This window comes from Prosopis cineraria, unplaced genomic scaffold (assembly GCF_029017545.1).
Source record: "Prosopis cineraria cultivar Desert tree isolate PC_DT_omini unplaced genomic scaffold, ASM2901754v1 PC13, whole genome shotgun sequence".
In the NCBI taxonomy this organism is placed as follows: Eukaryota; Viridiplantae; Streptophyta; class Magnoliopsida; order Fabales; family Fabaceae; genus Prosopis; species Prosopis cineraria.
The window spans coordinates 28,948,142-28,958,791 of record NW_026555344.1 but is presented as its reverse complement, the minus strand read 5'-3'; the positions used below and the strand labels follow the sequence as shown (position 1 = coordinate 28,958,791).

The 10,650-nt window shown below is 31.4% G+C and overlaps 1 protein-coding gene across 6 annotated transcripts; it reads right to left on the bottom strand.

Annotated features, from left to right (window-relative positions):
- Positions 1-1,859: 1,859 nt before the first annotated feature.
- Positions 1,860-8,187, bottom strand: LOC129291618 (uncharacterized). 6 transcript variants are annotated; one of them, XR_008588726.1, is made up of 4 exons: positions 8,067-8,187; positions 7,668-7,882; positions 4,518-5,003; positions 1,860-3,406 (listed from the first exon to the last, which is right to left on the bottom strand). XR_008588726.1 is itself a non-coding variant. In XM_054929078.1 (4 exons), exons 1-4 carry the CDS (start codon positions 8,149-8,151, stop codon positions 3,078-3,080), a joined length of 600 nt encoding a protein of 199 aa, XP_054785053.1. In that variant the 5' UTR covers positions 8,152-8,181; the 3' UTR covers positions 1,860-3,077. The 6 variants fall into 6 exon arrangements, 3 of the variants coding, with proteins under 3 accessions (XP_054785053.1, XP_054785052.1, XP_054785054.1); XR_008588725.1 differs by having other exon boundaries at positions 1,860-3,467; positions 4,518-5,000; positions 8,067-8,181; XR_008588724.1 differs by lacking the exon at positions 4,518-5,003 and having other exon boundaries at positions 1,860-2,400; positions 2,488-3,467; positions 8,067-8,181.
- Positions 8,188-10,650: the final 2,463 nt, after the last annotated feature.

The window sequence follows — 10,650 nt, the reverse complement described above, 5'->3', positions numbered from 1 at the left end:
TCTCACCACACGCTAGGTGTCATCATGTCACCAATTTATATTTTCATTTTGAAAGTTGTCTCCTCTAAGGTTTGAACCCATAACCTCCTTCTTTTGTATCCAACTATTTCGCCACTGAACTGGAATGAACCTGCAGTCTATTATTGCATAATTAAAATATATATATATATATATACACATATTATTAAACTATACAAACACACATATATATATATATTAAATATTAAATATTATAAAATATCATTACTATCCTTAAATAGTTCAATTTAATTCTTTTAATTTATAAAATTACAAATTATATTATTTATTTTGTTTAAAGTAAACTATAAATATAATTTATACAATATCATTTGTATTATTTATTTTAATTTTTTTTACTTCTTGAGGTTGTTATATTATTTATTTTAATATTCATATTTATAATTATAATATAAAAAAATATCTAAGAATAAATAGTAAAAATACTGATGATTATACAGTAGTTTATAATTATTTATGTTTCTAAACTAGCATCAAGCTTTAAAGTTACTGGTGTTAAAAGTAGAATTTAAATTAAAAAATTAGATTAGATAAAATATCATTCTATGAATGAATAAATTTAAGTATCACATGTTTAATTATTATAAACAAGTAGAGTTATTGACTTCTACATTGATTTGATGACTTATGCTTTCTCTCTCTTCTCTTCTATCTTGAATATTTAAGATTTTTTACTTATTAGTTATAATTTTAAATTTAATTTGTTTTAGTTATTAATTAGTCAAAAAATATATATTAAAAATTTCATGCTTATTTTGGCCATTAAACATTTCAACTAACTTTTGAATAAAATTATCCAAACAAATTTTAGTTTATCTAATAGACTTCTAAAAAAAACATATCCAAACATAAATCATATTATATTTACTGACTTTTCTTCTAACCTTAGTTTGCTAACCTTGGTTGAATCTTAACTTTAATTGTAAATTTTTAATACAAACACACACGCAAAATAATATGATTTGGCTTAATTCTTTACTTTAGCTCATTAGCATTAACTAATACCTTAACCTTATCTTAAAGTTACAATTTAACCATAGAATATATTAGATGAAAACTCATTATGTTCTATTATATATTCATTATAACATTACAATAATACAACAAAATTAATATCTTAAAATTTTAAATATTAGATAAATAAAAATAAAAATTATGATGATAATACAAAATTAAACTTTCAACGACGACATTCAAAGTTGCCGCTAAAAGTCTCATTTTTAGCGGCGACACTAAAAATTCGTTATTGATTCTCAACTTTCAGCGGCGACTTGTATGTCTCTGTTGAAACTTACAACATAATTTTTTTTTAAAAAAATTATAACATATTTTAAAATATGTTGACAATCAGCAGCGACACTAAAAAGTTGCTGCTGATTCTCAACTTTCAGCAGTGACTTGTATGTCGCCGCTAAAACTTACAATATAATTTTTTTAAAAAAATTATAACATATTTTTAAATATGTTGACAATCAGCGGCAACACTAAAAAGTCACCACTGATTCTCAACTTTCAACGGCGACAATAAAAGTCACCGTTGAAAGTATGACTTTTTGCGGCAACATGCACTTGTCGCTGCTGAAAGTCTGACAATCAGCGACGACTATATCTTGTCGCCGCAGAAAGTCACTATTTCAACGGCAACTTCAAATGTCGCCATAGAAAGTCACACTTTTAGCGGCGACTTTTACTATCACCGCTAAAAGTTGAGAATCAGCAGCAACTTTTTTGTGTCGCCGCTGAAAGTTATTTTTTTTGTAGTGCGTGTATTATTTATAGTACAAACGGTTGCAAAGATTCCAATATGATATTGACACGCATTGAGAGAACAGAAATAGTACAGTGTGCACAGGCCTTATCCTTCTGAGTAACTAATCATATACATAATTATAATCCTATATCTCTACCAAATACTTACTCACTTGTGTCTATAAGTAACCTGTATCACCATCATACTGGAGTAAAGTGACAATTACAGATTCAGTTCATCTAGCCTCTTTTTGGATCATCTATTTATCCTTCTTGCTTCTGTTGTGAGATGCATAATCTTTAGAAGCGTCTTCGACAGTTATCAAAAGATCTTCAAATATATTAATTTGACCCCTCATCACCACGTACTTCATGTTTCTTCGTGGAGGAATGAATTGGATGAATGAATACACACAATAATACTCACATAAATGCAAAAGAACCCCAAGCTGAGTGCTGCCAGAAACAGAAAATACCAATCCAGCAACTTGTTTCCATGGATTCATTGGTCAAGACCCCAAAACAATATGCAAATTGTAAGCCGAAGAGCTTTTCAGTTGCCAAGAGAAATCCAGAGCACGGACCCACAAATGTTCTCATCGATGCAGGCACCTGACAACACACAAAATTTACTAGTCCATCTTCAACAAATGATTCCATTAGCCCTAAGAGGAAAAATTATGGAGTTAACCACATTACGCTGAAGGAAATAATGTTCTTTTGTGGGTCATTTAGAGTTAAATGCTTCCTTTGACGTTCCACCAGCCAGGCCGCAATTCCGCAGAGTACTGAACAAAACATCCCAACAGCTATACTCCAAGTTGGTTTCACCAGTTCTTTTATTGATTGAATTATTCTGACCACACGAACAACAAAAGACTTTAGTACAAAGAAAAAAACAACAGAGACATGGAAATCACCAACTTTAGAATCCAAGTTTTGAGCTTGCTGAATAAAGTAAGTGTTCCCAGAAGCTGAAACCAAACTGCAAGCGAAGAGCAAATACGCCCACTGTATGATAGGATAAAGGCTCTTCACATCCCTCACTTGAACGACCGTACAAATCTCTCCATTTCGCTCTTCCCTTTCACCATTGGAGTTGTTCCTAATTATAGCAGCCTTGTCCAAGAACGACAAACATGATGGATCACGAGGCAACAAGTGAACCTCCCCATTTTTCCTTAGATAAAATGAATCTTGGGAAACATCTGAATCTTCATTGTTACTGTTGGAGTAATAGCCCTCTTCTGAAGAAGGGTATGGCAATCTAAGCTTCTTAATAGCTGCCTTCAAGACCCTATATGTGGTGGTTAGAGGACTTCTGAGGCTAAGGGTCTTTCTTCAGGATAATAGTAAAAAATCCCCAAGAAGAATAACAAATACGTACTTGCCATAATATAAGACGAAATTTGGAAAGTTTCCTCCCAAAGAGTTGGGCCCAAAGCGATGAAAGCTACAACGGAGCCAACAAAGGAAGCAGCTGGCCACCAATGATAAGTAGTTCTGCTGAAATTGTCCTCTTGGGTACGTTTTCTGCTTACTTCTTCACTTAGTTGATAATCAAAATAATCTTCTAAAACTGGCTCTTGTCCGGCTTCGCCTAGCGCAGTGAGTACAACTGCAAAAATCAACGTGCCGCGATTTAAATTCCTGGCGCAAATCCAAAATTGCATCAATCCCTGCAATTATAATTACATTCTTTTATTTGATTTCTGAGAATTGTTTAACAAATAATCAATAAAATTAAGTCATGAATACTAGCTATCTTAAAACATGTTATTCTTCTCTAATAGTAAAACATATATCATATTAATGTTATTAGAACCGGATTGATTATTGAACTGGTCAAGACATTGGTTTATGGTTCAAAAATCAAACGGGGGTCAAATCAAGATTGAACCATTTGTAATTCAATTAATATATTTTAAACATTATATACTAAAAGTTATAGCTAAACTAATAAATTTAAAAAAAAAAATAAATTTAAAATTTAAAATATATAACACGAAGGTCAATGCGTATATATGCATCCACATGCATTTATGCATGGGCTAACCCAAAAGGTTGCTCGTAGCCCGTCCCATTTTCTCGAAAATGGGTTGGCTATTCTATTCCCGTGCTCAACCCATTTTGTCATGTTTTAAAACAGGCTAACCTAATCCGAGCGAGCTAAAATAGGTTTGTTCAGCTCGTTTTTTCATGAATACCCATTTTTAAAAAATAAATCAAGGAGAGAAGTTGGGAAAGTGGAAAATGAGAATATACACGTGTGCACACAAAACAATGAACCACTAGATAAAATAATCATTTTTACTTGAAGTTCCAGATTCAACATTTTTTAAAGAGCTGTGAGGGCATTAAAAGAGCATTTACCACTTGAATATTCATAAATTTTACATAATATTTTTAAAAAAGTACATTAATTAAACAAGAGAATGAGAGTCAGAAAGCCAAATAATAATCCAAAGTCCAAACTGAGACAAATCTTTGAATAATTAAAATATCACCTTTTTTCTCTCTCTCTCTCTCTCTAAAATTTTCTCCACTAATCTAGTCAAAAAAGAAAGAAGCAAAGGTGGTGAACTAATAAGAAAATTTTGGATGTAATATTTAATTATTTAAGTGGTGAAAGGAAGAAGGATCGAGAAGGTTAGAGAAAGAAATAATAACCGACTTAGCACACATATAAATAGATGGGTTGGGATTAGCGTTTTGAGAACCGGACTGACCCGGCTAATCGGACGTGTCAAACCATTGCCTGGACATGAAGACCATTGCCTGGGCATGAAGACAGCTCGGTTTAACTCGTTGGACCGTTATGTGAGTTGGACCGTTTCGAACCGCTTTGGACCGGACAATTTTTAGAGATCCAGAATTAGACCGAAAGCGATTCCGACGGGTCATTGGGTATGAAGTCTGAAAAAATTTCTGATGCCCAAAAAACCCTTCTTCCATTCTACCAGGCTACCTTGCGTGCGATGCCATCGATCTGAGACTGAGATAGGGAGACTCTTCTTCATTCAGTCTAAGATCGAGGCTCTTCTTCTCTTTTCTATGCGACGTTGTTGATTGGAGCGTTTGAGGAAGAATCTTCGTTCGTGCTTTCCTTCCTTAGTTCTTTCATTTTGATTTGAGGTCATCTTCACTAAAGCTTCGACTGTGAAATCAGTTTTCAATCTGAGTCTACAACTCGTCTTCCTCCTTCGTGCAACCTGCTATACAATTCGCTTTGAATCTAAAAGTAAATTTTTTTTTTTTGGCCAATGATCTGAAAGTAAATTTTAAAACTGGTTATTTGGTCTCTTTGACAACTGTCAAATGCGGGATTTATTGATTTTTGAAGGGAAAGAATAATAATAATTATTTAGAATACCTGTTTAATGCTAAGGTTTTGTGGTTTTATTGTATTAATAACTTAACATATCATGGTATTTTATCAAATCAATGTTTTATTTCTGTTATAAACATACACATATATGAAGGCACATATATAAATATTTTTTAGTTAACTATTATGCTTTCGATTGAATTATGAGAACTATAACTCGGTAATTTTTTCAATTTGATGTCCAGTTTAATTTTTAAAATATTGGAATGATTGGTGTGATTTAGCACTTCGTAGGTCGTTCCCTTCCCCCCACTTTTGTCACTTTTGGACCTATTAACTAGTCAAACTCGTAGGTCTGGGTAGGTTCTAGTAACAGCATAGTATTAAAAATCGGACCGGACCGGTCGGGTCAACCCAGAAATCGGTGAACCGGTCCCCTGTTCGGTCTGGGTTTGCTCTTAACCCGGTGAAGGAGCGAACCGGTGTAACCCGGTCAACCCGAGTTCAACCCGGTATAACCCGGATAACCCGGTGGGTTGACTGGGTTAACCGGATTAATATTTTTTCAGACTTTTACCCCAAAACGACATCGTTTTTGATTTTTTTTTCATTTTTATTTTTTCAGAGCTCTGAGTTCAGAAAAAAATAACAAAAAAAAATAAACTTGAAGTCAAAAAATGAAAAATTAGAGATAGAGCATGCTAAGTCCAAAAATATAGTATTTTATTATTGTTAGACTTTTGAGTGATTGGATTTGGTTGAATGTTTTTATAATTAATGTCTTTTTATTTAAATTATATTATTTTAATCATGACCGGTTTGCCACCGGTTCAACCCCCGGTTCAACCCTGATTGAACCACTAACCCGTAACCCACTATCATAACTGGTTTAATGATCGGTCCGGTTTTACGTACCTTGAGTAACAGTATATCATATCATAAGAGAGGGGTCCCCCTTTGGTGCTCGGCAACGGAGGTGCTCATCTGGCACAAAAAATATGGGCCATCTAGATTAAATCTAGATGGCTTAGATTTTTTTTATTTTTATTTTAATTTTATATTTATTAAAATAAAAATTTATAAATTTTTTAATAAATATGTTCATCATCAATCTGAATAGTATTTATTTAATTTGAATGATTTAATTTAATATTATAATTTTTATAAATTAAATATCTACATGTACTCTGAACAGTTCAAATTCAATATTAAATTTTTATTTGCAAAGTCCAGATTTAAAGTTTTATTTTTATTTTGATAAATACAATATTAAAAAGATAAAATATATAATCTTTTGAATAGAACTTTTGAAACAATATTTTTTTAAAAAAATTACAAGTTAAAAATTTTAAATCTAAACTATACAGAATACATTTGGATAGTTAATATATAAAAAAATATAAAAATTTTAATATTAAATTGGACCCTCTAGATTAAATATAGATAAGATTAGCCATGAAAATATTTATTAAAACTTTTTTATAATTTTTATTTAAAAAATATAAAATAAAAATATTAAATTAATTTTTTAAATCTGGACCATCCAGACTAGATTGCTTCACCATGATGAGCACCCAAGATAGATCCCAAATTAAATATAGACTAGATTAATCATGAAAAGATTTATTAAAACTTTTTTATAATTTTTATTTAAAAAATATTAAATAAAAATATTAAATTAATTCTTTAAATATGGATCATTCAAATTAAAAATCTGAATGATCTAAATTGCATCATCCTGATGAACACCACGGTGCTCATTGATGAGCACTCAAGATGAGCTCCCAAGATATAGATCCACCTTGTCAGGGTGATGAGCACCCAAGATATAGATCCATACCATAAAAGAGAGACTGATTGTTAGTTTTGTGATTACAACATTGTCTAATATGAGGCGAGGCCGGCAGCCTTGCGCTGCAAGTGGCAGCAGTACCCACCTGTAGTATGCAGGAGATGTGTTCGAGCCCAGAGTGGCTCATTGTATGAGTTTTCCTTCATTGCGAAGGACTTGGTGAAAAAAAAAAAAAAAGTGAGATGTTAATATGCAAATTAAAATAAAATATTTTTTTGAGAGTCTTTGAGGACTTCAAATAACTCATGCGTGAAATATGTTGCACCTTGCGCTACAAGCGGCACCAATACCCACCTCGTAGCATGCAGGACGTGGGTTCGAGAACAGAGTGGCTCAGTGCGTGTGAGTTTCCTTCCTTGGGAAGGAGTTGGTAAAAAAAAAAAAAAAGTGAGACGTTAATATACAAATTAAAATAAAATTTATTTTTTTTGACAGCCTTTGAGCACTTCAAATAACCCATGCGTGAAATATGTTGCACCTTGCGCTACAAGCGGCACCGATACCCACCTCGTAGCATGCAGGACGTGGGTTCGAGCCCAGAGTGGCTCAGTGTGTGTGAGTTTCCTTCCTTGGAAGGAGTTGGTAAAAAAAAAAAAAAAAGTGAGACGTTAATATGCAAATTAAAATAAAATATTTTTTTAGAGTCTTTGACGACTTCAAATAACAACATTTTAGAACAGGGTTATGGTAGCTAATTACCATAGCATAGACTGCGGTGCAGAAGATAATCACGCTGAAGCGACCTGAGTAAACTTCGGATACGTGCGTAACAACAACTTTAAACACAGCTGATATCCAATCTAGAAGAAGCACAACCAAAACAGCTTGCCACAGACTTAGACCTTCGTCTGTAAGGAAGTCAATCAAAATGTCCACCACTGCTTTCTTAACCAAGGCATAGCTAAAAACTAAACCTGAATTATAAATATCGTTAAAGAGGTGGGTTAGTTATTGTTCAATCACATCAAAACTTTTTTCAATAGAAATTACTTGAGATGCAGATAAAACAAAAATAAGTTATGGCAAGAGGTGATACACGAACATATATGTCGACATGAAGAGATGGTAATCAACTAGCATCGATTTCTATTTACGTACCCAAGATGAAGAAGTTAGTCTTGGACCAAACAAAACCATTACGGAGCCAGTCGAGCAAGCGTCTTCCCAAAATAGTGATCATCATAGACGGGAAACAATGGCGTGAGGTGAACGACTTAAGAGAAAGACAAAATGCAGTAACGCTTCAGAGGAAGGGGATTAAATATGAACAAACAAGTCAGTGCGCGCCGGTCTTCGTCAACTATGTGGACCCCTAATATACAGTTCAAAAGTCCAAGTCTCCATGTTTTATTTAACAATTAACTACTAATTATATAATTATATAAGATTTTTTTCACAACTCGAACTTGAGCCTAGCTAAAGTTTTAAAAGTTTCATATAAGTTTTATAATTATTAAAGCCTATATACATACAATCCTATTTATCAACTAAAGTACATAATCAGTTGGAGAACTTATCAACTACAATACTGAAACAATATTGAAATTAATACATGCATAAGTCAACCTAATTAAAAACAAAACCAAGAAACCATAAATGAAAAAGAATATATTGAATAAAAATCAAATGGTACAACTGATAAATCATAAATTTATCATGCAAAAGATAATAAAAAAGAACATGTCTATATCACCTTATGTATTTCGAATTTGTTTTGAACATGTCTTTTAGTTTTTAAATCAGTCAGGCAGGGTAGAAGTCTAATTGGAATGACTTTCTCTATTTTGATTTCCATTTCTTGTTGAACACATAAATTTATGTATTTGTTATGAATATTAAAAGGAGGATGGATATCTATCTTTCTCACTTCTTCATTTTCATCTTCTCTCATGAAACTCCCATAATTATAAAATTTAATTACACTTTATTTGCTTTTATCATTTGTGTAACCTTTGATATGTAAAATCATACCTATAAATAGGATATATTATTTGTATTGAAGGGTATAATAATTTATAAGAAATTCTCTTATTCTCTTATTTCTATTTCTTTTCCCAATATTTTTATTTTTTTAATTGCTTAATTTCATAACAAAATTTTGAATTTATTTGTTCCCTTTACATCTCTCGAAGGAACCTAGGTGTGATTTTTGAATTTCACGAAACTTATTTATAAATAAATCTGTTCCATAAAATCTATATATAATTTTCTCAATAGAAAATCCAATCTCAATCACTTGTTTAAGCAACAATAGTTTCTACCACTCCTTCAAACTCTCTTACCAACCGGCTGAATCATCATCATAATCAATATGTTATACTCTCTCCATTCCAAAATATAAGACACTTTTATAGAGTAATGTTCCAAAATATAAGACACTTTGATAAAAGTAAAATTTCATTAATGATGCTTTTTCAATATTATCCTTCTTATATATTCTCTCTCTTCAATTTGTTTTTATCAATGGAGTATTAAATGAAGGGTATTTTTAAAATGTTATATTTTTGTTTTGCAAAAGTAAGGTTGTAAAGTGCATTTAATAAATTTTATTGGTATGTGAGATTTTATCTAAAAATATTTTATAATTCAGAAGGGAGGGAGTATATATCAAAATAGCCCAAGCCAAATCTAAATATGACTTCTCTACATTTTATTATTCATAGAGCCTAGTCATTTGGCTCTATAAACAATACCATCTTTTACCTTGGACTGTGTGAAGAGTTTTAAAAAAACTTTCTTCTCTTAAATTTTAAAATTCAACACTCCCACTGTCTTTTAAAATTCTTTTAAAAATATGATAATTATTTTGGGCTCTATGCTTATTCTTGAGCTCTGTAGTTTTGGCTCCCTTCATTTTATTCCTTGGAAGGAAATGCTTAAGAAAAGCCTCAACATCCACTCACAAATCAGATATCCTCCCTTCCGTTTAGGGGTGAAAATAGGCTGAATTTAACTATACTTTAGTCAAATAGGCTTGAACCATATGGTAGATTAAAAACTTGAGCTTGGCTTCAAGCCTATATAAATTTTTTTTCACGACTCAAGCCTGAGCGTATCTAAAATTTTAAAAAAATATAAAAGTTTCATTTAAGTTTTATAATTATTAAAGCCTATATACATACAACTCTGTTTACCAACTAAAGTATATAATGAATAAGAGAATTTATCAACTATAATATTGAAATAATATTAAAATCAATACATGCATAAGTCAACTTAATTACACACAAAACCAAGAAACCATAAATGAAAAAGAATATATTGATTAAAAATTAAATAATAAAACTGATAAATTATAAATTTATCATGCGAAAGATAATAGAAAAGAACATGCCTATATCACTTTATGTATGTGGAATTTGTTTTGAGCACATCTTTTAGTTTTTAAATCAGTCAGGCTGGGAAGAAGCCTAATTGGAATGACTTTCTCTACTTTGATTTTCATTTCCTGTTGAACTCATAAATTTATGAATTTGTTAAGAATATTAAAAGCTGGTGGATGTCTATCTTTCTCACCTCTTCATCTTCATCTTTGCTCGTGAAACTCTCATTATTATAAAATTTGATTACCCTTTATTTATCTTTATCATTTGTGTAACCTTTAATGTGTAAAACCATATCTATAAATAAGGTAAGTTATTTGTATTGAAGGGTACAATAATTTCTAAAAAATTCTCTCATT

Excerpts from the sequence above, each read along its gene's own strand:
- LOC129291618 (XM_054929077.1), bottom strand. The coding sequence starts at position 8,151 with ATGATGATCACTATTTTGGGAAGACGCTTGCTCGACTGGCTCCGTAAT. Across the intron at positions 7,883-8,066 it reads GACTAACTTCTTCATCTTGG|GTTTAGTTTTTAGCTATGCC; the intron begins GTACGTAAATAG and ends TTTATAATTCAG. Across the intron at positions 3,468-7,667 it reads GCACCGCAGTCTATGCTATG|GGATTGATGCAATTTTGGAT; the intron begins GTAATTAGCTAC and ends TTATAATTGCAG.